At 37.1% G+C, this 18,027-nt stretch overlaps 1 protein-coding gene and 1 long non-coding RNA gene across 4 annotated transcripts; one reads left to right on the forward strand and one right to left on the reverse strand.

The window, feature by feature from the left end:
• Window positions 1-1,840: 1,840 nt before the first annotated feature.
• Window positions 1,841-8,208, reverse strand: LOC122316991 (stearoyl-[acyl-carrier-protein] 9-desaturase, chloroplastic-like). Its single transcript, XM_043133866.1, has 3 exons — window positions 7,820-8,208; window positions 3,691-4,195; window positions 1,841-2,759 (listed from the first exon to the last, which is right to left on the reverse strand). The coding sequence occupies exons 1-3, from the start codon at window positions 7,933-7,935 to the stop codon at window positions 2,199-2,201; spliced, it is 1,182 nt and encodes a 393-aa protein (XP_042989800.1). The 5' UTR covers window positions 7,936-8,208; the 3' UTR covers window positions 1,841-2,198.
• A 266-nt stretch (window positions 8,209-8,474) lies between these two features.
• LOC122316992 lies at window positions 8,475-11,978 on the forward strand. 3 transcript variants are annotated; one of them, XR_006244347.1, is made up of 4 exons: window positions 8,475-9,323; window positions 9,613-9,756; window positions 9,849-9,944; window positions 10,574-11,978. It is a non-coding gene; the product is annotated as an uncharacterized LOC122316992 (long non-coding RNA). The 3 variants fall into 3 exon arrangements; XR_006244346.1 differs by having other exon boundaries at window positions 8,475-8,733; window positions 9,033-9,756; XR_006244345.1 differs by having other exon boundaries at window positions 8,475-9,756.
• The last annotated feature ends 6,049 nt before the right edge of the window (window positions 11,979-18,027 follow it).

The following is an 18,027-nucleotide window of genomic DNA, read 5'->3' on the forward strand; positions in this document are numbered from 1 at the left end:
TAGAATAAATATTTCAGTTGTGGTGGCAATCTGTAGAGATCACAAAGACCACCTTTCGACAAGTATATTAATTTCCAATGTACCAAGCTTCGCTCAATCTCCTCGATCACACCATCTTAAATAGCTTTCGCCTTATATGTATCTTCCTTGGGAAGACTGAAGTACTTAATGGGCAAAGAACCCTTACATCCCAAAGTTCTCGCCAAGCTTCGTATTTTACAAATATGTCCCATAAAGACCAGTTTGGACTTTACAAGGTTCATTTTTAAGATGAGACAACTCCAAAGCAAAGTAGTAAAGCCCTAAACGACTATATATAGTCATGGCCTTCAAAAAATAGTAATGCATCATTTACAAAAGTCTGTGGGGTACATTGACAATGTCAAAAAACGGTGGAGACAATAAATCGTCTTGTCTCAATCCAAAGGAGTTGTAAAAAAAATCAACCGAAGGGCCCCGAAACCAAACTTGTCAAGCAAGTAATATATGGAAGTTCCTAATATACATGGTTATAAGCTTTCTCCATATCCACCTAGCAATGAGCAACGAATTTGATATTTGCCTCCTTTTGAAGAAAGCATTATGAGGCTTTGATATAATCTTCTTAATATATTCATTTGATTGGCAAGAACTTTGGAAAATTCGTTCACAAAACTAATAGGGTGATAATCCTTCATATATAAGCCCCAGCCCTCTTTGGGATAAGTGCAATGAAAGTCTCATTAAAGTTTTTCTCAAATTTCCCAAACGCATAAAACTCCTTGAAAAACCTCACGAGCTTGAAAAAAAGCCATGGAAAAGCTATTCAGCTCAAGGGCTTTGTCTTCAGCCATTTTTCTTGCCACTTGAAGAACCTCCTCCCTCTTCAAAAGGCCTTTCCAACCATTCAGCACATAAAATATCAATAGACTCAAAAATTAATATTCAAGTTTAGGCCTCCAAACGAATTGTTCGATGAGGGAGTCTTTCGGTCTAACAGGCAACGTGGTCCTTGGCAGAGTAATCTGAGAATACAAGAGCATCTATGTGGAGCAACTAACGGCATTGTTCCTTCAATGTAAATTGGCCACATGATGGAAAACTTAGCTCAATTACCCCTTCCTTGGCAAAAAGCCCGATAATCTTGCCTCCCCGATATCTACTCAACCAAAATCACCTTTTAAAGGCGACTGATCTTTCGATCCGTCAATTCTCCTCATCCGAAAGTGCTCCAATCTACTTCTCGTCCTCCAAGCCATGCAACTCCTCAACCGGGGAGCTTCTTTTGAGCGTCTACATTCTAACAAACGTACGCATTTCACGTCTTTTTAGGTCATTCTCCAAAGCTTTTCATTTGCCTACCAATATAAAACTCTTAAGAGTGTCGAGAATCTGATATGATGACAGCTATTGTCTCAACTTTTCCACAAAGGCGTCAACTTTTAAGCCCATCATTACTTAATCAAAAACTTGAGAAAAATATATTTGATCTCAATGCGGGTTGTAAAGCCTATTCCATGTGCCTATCTCTTCCACTTAGATCCAATGGTGATCTATAATGGTAAAGGTCGTGTAGAGGAAAGCTGAGATAAAACCTAAACAAAAGGGGTAATTTTTTTTTCAAGTAAACAAGGTATTCTCGAATCACAAGCAGTCGCTATCATAAAGAGACTAGCAAGTAGCAACAGGAGGAACATCGGCCCCCTACCAAGAGTAGCAACACCGAAAGAGCCAGCCAAAAGTGACGACAGAAATAAATCAGCATGACATGTCATCTTATTGTGACTCATCTCATTGTCACATTGTCGCACATTGTTCTAGCCATTGTTAAAAAGAATAGTAAAACTTGTTTTATAAAGAATTTGTAAAACTTTAAACGTAACATTAATCTGATAAAACACGCACTTGCATAAAACAAATGTTGAAGAAACACCGACTATTTCTTTCTAGGCTTCAGAAAGAAAGCAAAAAGGAAAGGGAAAAAAAAAAAAAAAAAAAAAACACGCACCCGCGTAGACACATCTAAAGTGTCCTTTTTCTGATGACGATATAAGACAAACACAAGTAAAAATGTGTACCTACAAAGCGTTGATCAAAAGCCAATCCCGGCCCAGCTCCTAAAATAAAACGACCATCAAAATGAAGAACAAATATAGTACTTTCCCTCCTTTTTACTCTATGAGATGAGTAGAGATAGTGCGGACTGATTGCTGTTGAATTTACACCTTTATTTCTCTACTGAAAAGCCAGCTGAATGGAACGGTGGATACTTGTTTGGCCCTTCCCTGAACTCTCTCCTCCAACCGTCTAATTCTCGAGGACAAGGAGCACACAAAATCTTGAGCTTTGTGCCCTTCTCCAGAAAGGCCAGTCAGCTTCTCTATATCCCATCTTCCAACCAGAAACTCCAAAATATCAGCATAGTCCTTTGCAGTGTATACTCCAAGCCGTTGGGCAACAGATGAGAAGTGTTCAAAAAGGGTATCATCCTGTCCATCATACATCAAGTGGGCTGGCATTGAGATCTTTTTCCTCATCATGTCAGCTAAAGCCATAACAGTGCCATCAGGGTCAATCTCAAAGAGCTTCTCCACAATCTTGGTGTAGGCAGTTTCGTGGCGCCTTTCATCTGAGGCAATCGTGCCACAAATCTGAGCCAATTTCATGTCCCCATGCTCCTTGGCTAGCCTAGCAGTGTTCCCATGGGAGATGAATGTTGCTCTCTCTTGAAATGATGTGTAGATGAAACCCAGGTAAGGGTTGTTTTCCGTTTTGGGATCCTAAAAACATGTAAATTTAAGTAGTGAGAACTAAACAGGGTTACATCTATTTCCAGCATTGTCATCTAACGACCAAAACAAGATAATAAATAATAACTAATAAATAACCAGTTGTCCCAAAAACCTAAGTAACGAGAAATAACTAGTTTAATTGCTTAAAATATAATTCTTACACTCCTTTTCACCAACAGATATATAGACATACCTTCAATGAATAAGACAGCTTGCAATGAAAGGCAGAAAACTAGGTTCAAACTCAAGACCACATGCACCATTGTTCCAATAAATTGTCCCAAAATCTTAAACTGATAAAATATATATATATATATATTTAATCACGTACTAGTATTCCAATAATAAAAATTCAACATAATAAACATTTAAAAAACAGACTGACAAGACAAATAATTTGCATTATTTAATTTTATTGTGACCACTTTATAGAGCAGCTCACCTAGTAAATAAGCAAATACAAATGATTATTCTCAAAGTAACCACTCCATAGAAACTTTTGAATGCAAGTTGTCACCCAAGATTTATTTTTTTTCTTTTTTTGAGGGGTGGGGGAGAGCGACATGAGCTTACAAAAGACTAGTTCCACAAAAAAGTGGAAACTCATCACTTGAAGAGACTTTTGCAATAGTTTGTTCTTCACACGACATTGATCGCATTGATTAAGGTTAATCTACTGTATAGTAAAAGTTTGAGAATGAAATGAAATAAACAAGAAATCAACATCCAGCAATCTAGAATAACGCCAATTCTAATAGTTCGCATCATTTCAGAGTAAACATCTTCTTATAAGTTTTCCTTCACGTGCTAAATCTGCTAAAACCATCACTTCTGAAATTATTTTCATATTGTGTTTGATTCTAGAGCTAATAATAATAATTAGAATAACTAAACAGACAAATTGGAATGATTATCTCACCATTCCTGACCCTATCAAATACTGAATTGTCCTCTCAATTTGCTTCATGTCTACTCGTCCAGAGAGATAGAGATACTTGTTAAGAAGGTCACCATGCCTATTCTCTTCAGCAGTCCACGCCCTTGTCCATCTTGCCCAAGAAGTAAGGCTTGCACCAGTCTCATCTCGAACTCCATCCAGGGTATTAAGCATTGTCTGGTAAGTTGGAAGGGCTTCTTCTGTGATCATATCTCCAACCAACACGACAAAATAGTCATCAGGAATTTCCTTTGACTTTTCCCTCAACTCCTTGACTTGCTCATAGAATCCTTCCGACTCAGGATCTGGAAGAAAATCTTGTGGTTGCCAACATTTCTCAACAGGCTTTAGGTACACCAAGATGTTCTGCTCAGCCCAACCCTCCAATGATTTGAATATCTCAACCTTCTGAGTTGGCATGGAATGGGTCACCTGAATATGTACCTCCCGTGGAGGGCAATAGGGCTTTTTAAGATTTTCAGCCTCTCTATAATAAACAGAAGAAAACGTTAATAGAAACATACACTTCCAATGAATAACGTCACAACCATTCACAACCATATATAATACTTTCTGGTGCCCTGAGATTTCAAAAGTACAATAGCTCCCACTTTCTCAGTAATATTGTATTCGAGAGCTACCCTAGCAACTATTTCAGGTTCAAGCCGATAAGCCAAATTGCATGATCATGCTACTCTACCAAATTGCATAATGTATGGCTAAGTGTCAAAGTCTGACAGATGTAGGAGGCTTATAGTATGACAGGCAGACTGAAAATGTTCATAAATTGCAAGTTCAAAGATGCCATACCCTATTTTCATTTTTGTTCCAGACAATGCATGGAACAAATAGAGCAACAATGAATATTAAACTGGATACAAAAAACATATGCAACTTTTTTTCTTTTTTATTTTATTTTTTTACCACCGAAGAAATTAAAAGTGTAGAGAAGCACAATCCAAGTACATGAATTGTACAGGATTGCAAATAAAACATTACTTTGGAAGTGGTTATGAAGGTATCATCAGGATTGCGAATCCTTGTGGAGGGCTGTGATTGACTCAAAATATGGGAGTGCATGCAAGAAAGAGAGAGAAAAGACACCCCGGGCACCGGGGGGGGGGGAGTTCCAATGAGGTCAGAGGTACTCATGGTGTGGGGGTGTGGAAGTGTATTAGGAGTGGATGGGATGATTTTGTAAAGCAGGTTTTTTTGTGGTTGGTGATGGCTCCAGAATTCTTTTTTGGCATGATCCATGGTGTGGTGGTAGGGTTCTTAGCGCTGTTTTTCCAGACCTCTTTTGTATTTCTCAATATCCAGATGCTTCAGTGGCTGAGATTTTGGATTCTTCTAGTGATTCATCACATTGGAATGTTCTATTTCCTAGAGCCGTTAATGACTGGGAAATAGAGGCCGGTTGGCTTACTGTATGCTACACATCTTGGGCAGGTTGTGAGTGATATGATGGTCTGGAGGCACTAGTGACAAGAGGTTTTCAGTTCTTACTTTGTACAAGTTGATGTCTAGGCCGAATGGGGTACACTCCTTTCCTTGGAAGAGTAAAGTGCCTTCAAAGGTGGCATTCTATGGCTGGTCTGCTTCTTTAGGGATGATTTTGACTTTGGGCAATCTCCGGAAGCGTAGATTTATTGTTTTGGATTGATGCTTCTTATGTAAGAAAGCTAGTGAATTGGTGGATCATTTATTATTACATTGTCTACTTGTATACTTGTACTTGCTCTGAAATTCTGCCAGGTGACTAGGGTTTTATGGTGATGAAGTGTTTAATAGAAGTGGAATAGCTTGGTTGATGCCTAGGAGAGTGGTGGATCTTTTTGCTTGTTGGAGAAGTTTAAGGGGTAATTTGCAAATATCTGCTGTTTGGAATATGATCCCTTTATGTCTTATGTGGTGTATTTGGGATGGGAGAAATGGTTGATGCTTTGAAGACAAGGAACACTCGGTAGATGATCTTAGACGTTTTTTCTTTAATATCTTATTTGAATGGGCTTCGGCTATTGTGTTTAATGGAACTAGTGTCCATGATTTCCTTGTATTTTTTCTAGTTCATGACTTGTAACAGGGTTCAGTTTTTGTATACTTCATCATGTGTACTTGGCTTTGGCTTGCTACTTGTCTCAATAAAATCTCTTATTCATTAAAAAAAAAAAAAAAAAAAAAAAAAAACATAAATTGTACAAAATAGAAAAAACCCATATAGAAGAATGAGGAAAACGACAAAAATCCATAAAATCTAAAAAGGTACCTCATTAGTTTTTGAACGATGCAAGTTCAAAAACTAATCAAGTAATGGGCGTGTTTGGATGGGACTTCTAAAATTAAATGGCTTCACTTTGCCACATAAATTTGTAAGATAGGACTCTGGATAAACAGGCCAAAGTCAGACGCACTTATGTCTGGGAATCACTTCAGCAGGAATATCTAAGTAAATGGCAAATGCATTCGCCATTAGTCCTAGCAAACTGCAGACAACGCCCTAGATATGGTGTCTTGTACACCACGTGGTTATACATTCACAAGGATTACAATCTCCAGTACCCAACCTTGATGGGTTTAAAAATCAGTTTCAGTCAAACATGAATAGTACACACCAATGACATCTCTGGCCAACAATATGTTTTAAGCAACATAAAATATTATAAGAACATCAAACATTATAAATTAAGCTGGAATCAGAGGGCCAAGCCCCAGAGAGCGAGAGAGAGAGAGAGAGAGATCATTTGTATGTTAAAAAGATGGCATCTGAGGACGACAAGCAAAAGGTAAAAGTGACCAAACTTGACCAACCACTAACATGTAGAGAACAAAGAAGTCAAGCATTCAGCTACCAAATGCTAAGACAAGAAAAACAATATATGTATGAGAAAAAGGCATACACGTGTACGAATGTTGCCACCGGTCCAAAATTTTACAACAATGGATGATGGCAGAGTTTATAATAAAATGTATTGTGACCAGAGAATCTTGGCAGATGGGAAGATCAAAACTCTTTTATCACCAAAAGGGAAACAGGACATCCCATATAATGAGCATCCAAAAAATATCAATGCCTTTCCGAGTAAATAATTCTCCATCATAAATCAAAAAATATTAATTACACATGAAAACTATTATAGTAATCCAAGTGAAAATGCATTATATATTTGAGTTTGTTAATGCCAAAGCTTTTTTAAGAAACAATAGTTACCAACCAAGAAAAGAAATCTTAGGACAAAAAACACAATTATTCGTGAGTTATATAATTATGAACAAAAAATCAATTAATAAGAAGAAGCCGAACGCATCAGCAGAGAAGAAGCAAACAAGGACATAAAAAATAGAAAAGTAATTAAATTAATTATAGTCCGACATAATAAATGGAACCAGTTAGGGATCTAGTTCCAAAAGAAAAGGTTAACCCAAAAAATCATACCTGTCTTTCTGTTGTTTATAAGTAAAAAAGCAGACCTAACTCTCAACAAATGAATAAACGATTAACTATTGCACGCATACTCTCTCAAACTTCAAAAAAGAAACAGTTACATAAAGTAAGAAATATATATATATTATGCCCACTGAGAGCCCAACCTGGCGTACAAAACCACACTAAGAGTCAGAAAGGTAGTTAACAAGTTAAATTGAGAAAATTATATGAAACAGCTCTGAAAATTAGATACAGAATAATATGAGTTACACTTTTTAAGAAATGCTCTACTTGATTTCGAGTAATATGCAGACTAAATCCAACATAAAGACAAACGATAAGCAAAAGCATCGAATCCAACGAAAGGAAATGATTCCAAAGCTTTTTCAAGAATGCAATGCAATGAAATCTCAATGAGCTATAAAGAAAAAGAGCAATGCCGACGTCAGAAAACTACATTTGAAAGACATCGAAATTACCCCGACATGATTTAATCCAGCAAACTATCTGCAAAAAAAATATCGCTAAAAATTCGCTTATGATCGCACCCATTTGCCAAAAAAAACAAAATTACCAAAACTCAGTTCGGTCTTACACATTAGCACATTTCCAAAAAAACTACCAAATGGCAAACGATATCAGCAACAAAATGCAACAGTAACACGTATTGCAAAACAAATTACTTACTTGGACGTGGTGTGCAGAGTGGAGGCCATGTAAGCTGCAGGAGATCTGAGACTGAGGGTTTTAGAAGGGAGCTTAGGGGAAGAGAAATACGTCATTGAATTCAAACTCAGAGCCATTTCCTCCTTCACAAGTAAAGCTTTCCTTCGCTTTGATTTTGGTTCCGCTTATGTGTGTGCGCTTTTAAAATATCGAAAAATCGAGAGAAGAGAGAACAACTGGCACCGTTGAAGGGTGGGCAGAAAGAGTAGCATAGCCGCACACACAGAGAGAGAATACGAAGACGGAGAGAATGGAGAGGCGCACCAAGACGAGACTATGATAGCGAGAGTGACGGGAAGCCGATCAAAACAGGCTTGCTTTAGAAAATGCCCATTCATTTCCTACTTGGAAAACAATTCTCATTTGCAAATTTTACTTTCATAATTTTAATTTATGAAATTTTTTAATACTAGGATTAATTTTTTTAATTAATTTTAATTATTCATGATAATTATTTTATTATCAAGACGGTGTATATATTGAGTATTATTTAAATAATAAGATTTAATTTATAATATTTAAATTTTAAAATATATTTTTTAAATTAAATTATGCTATTAAGCACTTTACTAAATGAAACATACCGACTATACCAACTTATGAATATTATTTTTCTATTCTAATTAGTTAAACCGTCTTGCTAAAATTTTCTCTTTAATTGAATCAAATAGCCAATTTCTTTATTTTTTTTATACTCCATTATTCTATTTAATTATAATTTTTTTTGGTATGATAAATTGCCATTAATTAGTTGCTTAGCTGTTACCAATGTTTTTAATATTGTTTTTTCGTATCGAAATAGTAGTCCTATGTTTTGTTCTGGCTTCAGTTTTTGACGAGTTTGATTTGTTTCTGTTACTCCCGACATGCTCTAGGTGATTCTTTATTGCATAACGTCTCATGCATGAACTTAAATCACTGTCTTGCACTAACTGAAGACTAGGATTGATGTTATTAGGACCTAGTTCTGTTTGAATAAATCATTAGGCTTGATTATTTTCATTGAGATAAGTATAGAATATTAAAGTTTCGGTTGGGAGTAGTGCTGGGGTTTTAATCGTGAGGCTTAAAATTTATGAGGAAGGGAATTTGTTAAACACCCTGCTCTTTACTTGCTAATTTCTCTTATATGTTGCTGGAATGGTGACTAATCTATTGATGATAACTGTAACAGATTGGCGATGGTAGGAACAAGACGTAGCTGTTGAAATGTAACGAACAAAATGCGCACAAGGTGTTCGCTGAAATGGCTCAAAGGCCTGATTGACATCTACTCATCAGGGTTCTTCGAGGGAATACCCTTAACCTCCAGAGAAAACAACTACAATATTCTGATTCTTCTTGATGATATAGAGAGCTTCTACCTTCTTCTTTTTATTCTCCTCTGATAACTGACTAGGTTGGATGCTGATGATATAACTAGCCGACACTTAACGGAAATAACAGACCAAATAGCGACTAGAAAGTAAGGGAAAAAAATGCACCGTTTGCCTTTAAGATCCAAACGCTGCGTCTTACACCCAATTAACTAATTTAAACATTGCATTTTAATTCCCCATAAAAGTTTTGCTAAAACGCATCGCATGACACTTCCATAAAGCCTTCAGCGACGTCATTCATCTCCAGCATTTGACTCATGCACCAACAACTCAACACGACACCATCTCCACTTAGGCACTTAAGTCACTTCCACACACTTCGGTTCCTTCACAGTTCACAGAACCCTCTTAACGCGGCTTGTCCCCCTCTGTTAGGGCTTCTCGCCATCGGCATCATGACAAGGCTTCCCCCATCAAAGCACCTTGCCCATAAGATGTAGGTGAAGGTGCTTCAAATGCCATAGAAGTTCCCAGATGCTGTCTTCCTTGGGCAATCTGACCCATTTCACAAGCACTTCGGTAACGACCCTTTCTCCTTGTTTTCTCATGCGTCTTCCAATTATTTCTTCTAGTTCTGGCTTTCATTCTCCAATGTGGTCAATTGGAGGCAGTGAAGGAAAGACTTGTACGTGTGAGCCGATTTTGCTTTTCAAGCAAGAAGCATGAAAAGTTGGATGGATCTTAGAAGACTTTGGAAGCTTCTATTGGTAAGCCACTGCACCCACTTTAGCTTCAATTTGAAAGGGACCATAACATCTGGGTGCTAATTTAAGGTTGTGTCGCATAGCTAGAGTTTTTTGTTTGTATGGCTGTAACTTCAAAAAGACCCAATCCCCTACATCAAACTGCCTCTCAGTACGTTTCTTGTTTGCAAAATGCTTCATACAGTTATTGGCTTCACTGAGATTGTTTTTTAGTAACTGTATCACCTGATCCCTATCTTTTAAAACCTGGTCTGTTGTGACATTAGTGCTTGTTCTCAAAACATAGGACAATAAAGTAGGGGGAGGGTGTCAGTATACATCGTCAAAAGGGGTCATTTTTGTTGATGTGTGATAATTGGTGTTTGATTGAGCTGAAATATTGCATGTTTTAGCTATTTAAAATCAATATATTTTAAATTTTTCGTGACATTATTATTGGTTTTAGATGGAAAAATGGTTAATAAGCATAAATACGAGTTGTAATTTTTAATTGATTGATATTATGTTTATGCTTAATTTTATAACTATGATTTAATTGGACAATATTTCCTCACATATATAATCTATTTTTTTTATAATCTAGTTTTTTTTTTAATTTGTATTTGAGTACTATTTTTATCTCTTATTTTCAGCTCAAATAAAATTTACATGAAGGAAGCAGTGTATTTCAGCAGCTAAAAAGAAAAGATGAAGATTTTTTATGGTGACTTTCTTATTTGGTTGTTCATAGATGCATGCGGTGAAGAAAATGATTTACGGTGGACAAACACATGCAACGTCAAAGTCTAAAAAGGAGGCTAAAACCAAATGAAGATCCCATGAAGCAGCTTTCTATTTTATTTTTGCTTGCTCTTGGACGTGAGAGTGTGAATGTAAGAGGCGGCAGCTTGTTGATAGCTTCAGTTGGTGCAACTAAAGTGGACTAGAAGTGTTTAATCTTCCTATGCTGAAAATGTGGTAGTTGATATTCAAGCAGAACCAAATAAAGTTAATGGCTTCGATTGGTGCATGAGTTGATTTTATTAATCGGCTGGTATGAAAAGAAAGAAAATGGAAAGGAGAGGAAAATAAGCTAAAGGGGATTGATTTGTAGGAGAGGTGCCGTGATTGAAGGGGATTAAAGAGAATTTTCGGTGGGAATTCATTGAGGAGAGGTGCCTTGCTTGACTTGGATTGGATCTATAGTGAAGAGTGCCGTGCTTGACAAGTGGAGAGGGACACAGTTGGTGGTGATTGTTTATAAGAAGTCGGCTGGAATAAATTTGGATTGGAGGAAGGAGTTTGGCACCGACTTGAGACAGCTATATATATATATTGCTGGACGGAAGAGATAACAGGAGGGGGTGAGAAGAGAGGTAGACGTGTAGGGATTGAGAGGTGTTGTGCTGGAGTTTTATTGTGCTGAGAAAGTATTAACGTGAGAGCGGAGATCATAATTGGCTGCTTTTGAAGGGGGAAGGTCAGTTGGTCAGTAGGTGGGGACGTGTGAGTGAAAGAATGTTGTGCTGGAATTGAAGAAGGAGTTGTGTCGGTGCAGGATTTTTTTCTGGGGTTGAAAGGAATTGGCTGGAGTAATTTAATTGGCTGAGGTTAAGTACGCTTTGAGAGAAAGTAAGGTGTTGAAATGAACTTTTATTGTTGCTAGAGTATTGACGAGGGAAAGGGAGAGTGAACGTGGGGTCTGGAAAGGGAGTGTCGGTGGAATAAATTTAGAGCCGAGTAGAGAGACGTCCGGGTTCTTCTTTGTCCAGATTTTTGGACGGGTGCTGTTGTTTTTTTTAGAGCTGGGTAGAGAGAGAAACTAGGAGACGTTGGAGATATTTTTTGGGCAGAGTATTATTTTTTTTTTTTTTGGGTTTTGGATAGAGACGGAAGGGGGAAACAGAGGGTTGGATTTTATGGATAGGGGAGTGTTTATTTTTCTGGTGCTGGGTCTAGGATGTAACTCGCAATGCTGGGATTTACGGACGGGTGTTTCCTTACTTTTCGAGAGGATGGTTTCAATTTGAGGGAGTTTTTAGCTCTATTTTCTCTGTATCTTTGTTCTTTTTGGAGTGTTAATTTTTTCTAATGTTGATTTGTGTATTTTATTTTCATTTGTAATGGAGAATATTTCTTTGATTTCTATAGCACTTGTGATGAATATGGGTGGCTAAATTTTCATACTAAGGTTAGAGGTGAAGTTTAATGATTTAAATATTATTTTCGGATCCACGTAAAATTTATTTTGTGAACTTGATCGATTGAAGGATTTTATTATTGGATATTTTGATTATCTATATATTTATTTTGATTCACTGTGATTTTCGAATACAGTGAATGCTTGAGGAATCCCTATGATATTCAAATAGATTTATGAATGTTTCAATCATCAATCGTTCATGCTCAATCATAAGCAATTTTTTTTCTTGATCTTAAATACTAAATCTTCCAATTAAACGGAATCATTATTCTAGTTTAATTGAAGTAAATCAATCGGAAATAATATCATAAATTATTAGACGGATTCTCGAAATCTTAGTCTTTCTCTATACCAAATCATTTTATCATTTTAATTTGATTCATTTATTTTATAAATCTTCATCTTTATATTCGATTGTACGTTTCTTTTAGTAATTTCGTTTCATTGTCTGAATTTATTTTCTTTATCACAAAAGTCAATCCCTGTGGATTCGATCCTGTAAGATACTACAACACCTATATACTTGTAGGTAAAACTGCACTAAATTTCTAGTTCATTAATTTGAGTCAAAGTTTAGGCGCAATAGTATTATACCACCACTCTGCCATAGGAAGCCAAAAAGACCATGACTTAGGTTTTACCCCTGCATAGCATCTTAGGTAGCATTCTAGACCCTTGTTAAGCACCTCGGTCTAACCATCGGTTTGAGGATGGTAGGCTGAGCTATAGTCAAGAGAGGAACCTTGGGAGTGAAATAAAGCTTACCAAAAGGAACTCAAGAAAATAGGGTCCCTATCCAACACATGGACCTAGGAAACCCGTGCAGCTTAAAAATATTCTTCATAAACTCATCTGCTACTACTTGAGCCGTGTAGGGATAGGCCAAGGCCATAAAATGGCCATAATTCAAAAAGCGGTCCACCACTACAAAAATAACACTGAACTGCTTAGAAATAGGCAAGCCATTAATGAAATAAAGCGATATGTCAGTCCAAAGTTGATTAGGGATGGGTAGGGGTTGTAACAACCCCGCTGGATATGTAGTTTCATATTTAACAGCCTAGCAAGTCTCACATTCTCTAACAAGCTACTTGATGTCTTGTGTCATCTCTTTCCAATAAAAATCACGTTTAGCCCTGTGATATGTTTTTAAATACCCCGATTGACCAGCTTAGGGGTTGTTGTAAATGTATTGTAGAACCTTTAGCTTAAAATCTGAATCTGAGGCCAAAACCAACCTCTATTCCTTAACAATCAACCCTTGTTGTAAGGAAAACCCTTTAGGAATGTCTTCATTGTTGTGCATATTTTTAATTAACTCGGCCAACTCCTTAGAGTCTAGGTAGCTTTCAACTCCTCAATCCAAAGAGGTGTGGGAAATGAAATCATAGCTGAGCAAACGACCTCTTGCAATTCTCCCTCCCTTCTCAAAAAGGCATCTACCACTTTGCTTTGCTTACCCTTCAAGTATTCAATAAAAAAATCATAGCAACTAAAAAGTTGTCTAAGGCTGGTTGTGTGGTCCCTTTATTGGCTGAGGCATTAGGAGTTCTTCAAGCTACTATTTTTGCTTCAGAACTGAGGTTAGCATTTGTGATCCTAAAAGGCGACTTTCTTCAGATTGTACAAGACCTTAATCTTCACCAAGAGAGATGGGATAGTGTGGGATTGGTTTTATCATCTGCTAAAAGTTAATTTATTATCTAGCCTAGAGAGTTGGCACATTATGTTTGCAAGCATGACTAATGAGGTAGGCAAAAGGATTGGTGATACTATTGGGAAATCTCTTACTGTCCAAGCAGATGAGAGGAGCATTGGCTGGGGGAAGTTCCTGAGACTAAAGGTGGAGATGGATATCTCAAAGGCTCTCCATAGAGGCCTCTTTCTGACCTTTGAAGGTAAGAAAACATGGATCCCCCTCAAATATGAATGTCTGCCAACATTTTGTTTCAAGTGTGGAGTAATCAAGCATGCACAGAAGGGATGTTCAGTTCAGACAACAGGCAATAACAAGTTGCAATATGGGACTTCGCTGCGAGCCCCAGTAGCTAGAGAGAGTGAATTCTCAAAGAAAAAGTATGGTGTAGTAATACCACTTGAAAAAGCAGAGGAGCAGCCATGGGAGGGGGAGGGAGAGGGAGAGGTCAGGGATGACTCTCCAACCAAGAAGCATGCGCCCACAACAGATGGTCAGAATCCTAGCCAGATGGATGGGGATAGCACAAACACAAAGATGGCAATTGAGAAAAACTTTCTACTACTCAGAATGCATAGAGCAATCAAGTCCCTTTTAAGGATACCGATGGGGGGCTACTTTTGGACATCCCAGAGAAGGCTTTTCTTTCTGTAGATATCTATCTGATGCAAGGTGTTGAGAAGTCTGAAGCAAACCAGTTACCTCCAGCTATGATAATGCCCAAAATACCATCTTGGATCCTAAGAACAACAAAATGACCTGAAGGCCCAAGCATTATCTCTGGCCCAATTTGTCATAGACCAAGTCCAAGCCTTGTAAAGAATTAAGAGACAAGCAACCTAAAAGAGGAAAGCAAGAGACAAAAGTTTTGCTAGCGTCTTAACAGATTTAGAAGAGAACAAAGAAAACCAGCCAATTGGGTCTAAGAGAGAGGTGGGTCAGATCACCAAAGCAGTAGCTGTAAAGGCCCTTAAGAAATCAAAAATTGAGAAGAATCCTGCCATGTCTGTTAGCAAGGATGATGTAATGGTGGCTAGTGTCCAGCCCCACCAAATAAGATGAGCTGCTTGAGTTGGAATTGTCGAGGGCTTGGGAACCCTCGATCAGTTAATAACTTGTGCCTTATGGTGCAAACAAAGTCCCAAACTTTTGTTTTTTTTAATGGAAACAAAGAGTAGAAGAGAAAAAATGGAATCAATCAGGCGGTTGTTGAAGTATGAACACAGTTTTTTGGTTGACTCAATAGGCTCTAGTGGAGGTCTAGCTTTCTTTTGGAAAGAAGGGATAGAGGTTGAGGTTCTATCCTATACACACATATCTCATTGTCAATCATGGGAATGAATGAGGGAATCACCTAGAACCTAACTGGTTTCTATGGTAACCCAAAATACAGAAAAAGGACTGAGATCTGGTAGCTTTTGCAAGCTTTGAAACCTACCACAACAACTGGATGGTTGTGTGTAGGAGACTTCAATGAGATTCTGAATTATAGTGAGAAAAGTGGAGGTCCCCCAAGACCTTATAAGCAAATGGAGATGTTTAGGAAAGTGATAGATAGATGTTGCCTTCATGACATGGGGTACTTAGGGCATAAGTTCACTTGGACTAATGGAAGGCAAGAGTCAACCTTCACAAAAGAGAGGCTGGATAGGGCATTTGGTAATGGAGAATGGTTAGACTTGTATACAGATCCAAGAGTCATTATCCTCCCCTCTCTTAATTCAGATCATAGCCTAATCTGGATCATTATGGATTAGATGCAATACCCTGGTAGCAGAAACACCAAGCCATGCAAATTTGAAGCTAGCTGAACATTGAGTAATGACTAATATAAAACAGAGGAAAAGGTGTGGAAGATACACCAAGGATGGCAAAAAACAAAATCAACTCCACCTCAGAAGGGCTAAAACACTGCCAATAAAAGCTTACTCAGTGGAGAAAGTAAGCCTTTGGCAACTCTAATAGAGTAGTTAATGATTAGATGGCACTTTTCTCTTACCTGCAAGAAAGAAATATAGGGCAATTAAATGAGGAGATTAAGCAAGTGAAAAGGGCTGTGTGATGACTGCATGAAAGTGTAATCTGAACATTACTTTTATGAGTTAATTGGTAGATTATGTGTTATTTAGGCATTTTGATTATGTTTTTCCAATTTAAACTTTAATTTCATAATGCCCAAATTTTGATTTAATGTCTAAAGATTTTATTGCAAGAATGAATTTAAAAATGATTAAGCTGAAGTGTGGCTAGTAAGGAAGAAGAGAACAACTAAAGGAGAATTTCATACATCCAAACTCAAAGAAATTGGAGTCATAAACAAGGAAGGAAAGAGCAATTAATGAAAAATATTAGGAATCAGCGGTCTCTTTGAGTATTCATTAGTATTATAGTCATATCCTCCTCTACTAATATCTGATTGAGACGATTAAAGATGCATTGGAAATCTAGATCAATGGGCTACATTTGTTTCATAAATAGCCATTTTCTAATTCGGTCATTTATGAAGCTAAAAAGGTCTCGCAATCTGCATGTTGAAATCTAGAGTATTACCTACCCGAGTTTGCACTAGATTTTCTTTTCATATTGGGGGATAGCTCATGAAAAGGGGAGGAAAATAGAGAGCCAAGGGGTAGAAAAGAAGAGGTCCTCTTGGTTTTTGGGAGGGAGGATGTGAGGGTTTAGAGAAACTCATCTTCCAAAAAAAGAATTCTTCTTCTTTCGAATGGGGAGATAATTCTTTGGTGAGGCTAGGCATGAACTTGCTTGAATGATGATGATTTCAATTCTATCCGGTTCATGTACTAAACTTTCTTGTTGATACAATTCTTGTTTATCATCTCTTATTAGTCTTCCTTGTATTTGGAAATGACACCCCAAAGCTGTGCTACAACTACCATGTTATTCTTTAGGTATAATCAGTGTGGCAAAAATTATAGAGGCTATAAACATCAATTGGAAGCAAAGGGCCAAGCAAAGGTGGTTGAAGGAGGGTGATTGAAATACAAAGTACTTCAACCAGGCTGCATCATAAAGAAGGAAAACTAATATTATAAAGAAGTTGGTTGACAGTAATTGAAATTTTCAAAGTACCCCTGATTATGCACACTAATACTGAACAAAAACTATTAGCTCAGGATTATAAATCATGAAAGCATTAACACAATAATTTGGTTACGAAGGGGAATCCTTTGAAGAACTCCTCAAAAGTAAAACCCTAAGGGGCAACTAAATCCAAGAAAGCTAATTTTATTGATCGAGAGGATTATAAGTAAAATGTTTACAAAACCTTTGTAACTAAACATGTTTACCCAAGACATGCGACCCGCTTGTCTTCTATCGTAGTATTTAGTTAGAACCTCTGACATGCTTCAATCTTTGTCTTTTCTACTAGAACTTCCAGTGGTTGAACTCGAACACCGCAACTCCCCCTTGGAATATCCTCTCACTCAATCTCACGGATTGAGCTTTTTGGAAAATCCTTCTCTCAAGGATTTTCTCTTACTCGATCTCTTGAAGTTCTTCCTAGATCTTCAAGCTCTTAATACTTGTGAATATGTGCTGTTCAGGTCTTCAACCAAACCCTCAGCCGACTCCTCTACAAATAGGCAATGCTATGATTGATTTGAAGGACTCTGCTAATAGATTTATCTAGAATCTTAGTTAGATACGTTGCTAAAAATTTGCAAACATCTCGAACTGGATCACTTCTTCTAGATTGCATCGAATTCAAATCAACTTTAGTTTCTTCAATAAAGCTTGCATATTTATCATCTTCAATTGACTTTTAGACTCAAACTAAACATAGGACCCTTGTAAACTCTTATCTTATAATTTAAACAAGATTTGATAAGAGTTATACTCCGAACACTTATCCTTATCAAATAACTTCATATTCAAAACTCATCCTTATCGGATGCAATCCTAAAGTCCTATTAAAACTTACATTCATCCATAATTCAAATTTAAATACAAACTCATCTAATCTTATCCAAACATAAATAACATTTTCAATCTCCCCTTTTGCCTGATTGACGACAGAAACATATATTGGATGAATGTGAGTTAAACCTGCAAAACACCTAACCAAACCACCAGCAAAGATCTCATATAGAACGTTATACTTCATCAAAAAAATATCATAGTTAAAACGTCTGAAGTATCACAATGAGTCTTGATGTAACAACACACATCAGTTTAAATATAATAAG

Source organism: Carya illinoinensis, chromosome 7, assembly GCF_018687715.1.
Source record: "Carya illinoinensis cultivar Pawnee chromosome 7, C.illinoinensisPawnee_v1, whole genome shotgun sequence".
In the NCBI taxonomy this organism is placed as follows: domain Eukaryota; kingdom Viridiplantae; phylum Streptophyta; class Magnoliopsida; order Fagales; family Juglandaceae; genus Carya; species Carya illinoinensis.

Excerpts from the sequence above, each read along its gene's own strand:
- LOC122316991 (XM_043133866.1), bottom strand. The coding sequence starts at position 7,935 with ATGGCTCTGAGTTTGAATTCAATGACGTATTTCTCTTCCCCTAAGCTC. Across the intron at positions 4,196-7,819 it reads ACTCTGCACACCACGTCCAA|AGAGGCTGAAAATCTTAAAA; the intron begins GTAAGTAATTTG and ends TGTTTATTATAG. Across the intron at positions 2,760-3,690 it reads ATTTGATAGGGTCAGGAATG|GATCCCAAAACGGAAAACAA; the intron begins GTGAGATAATCA and ends ACATGTTTTTAG.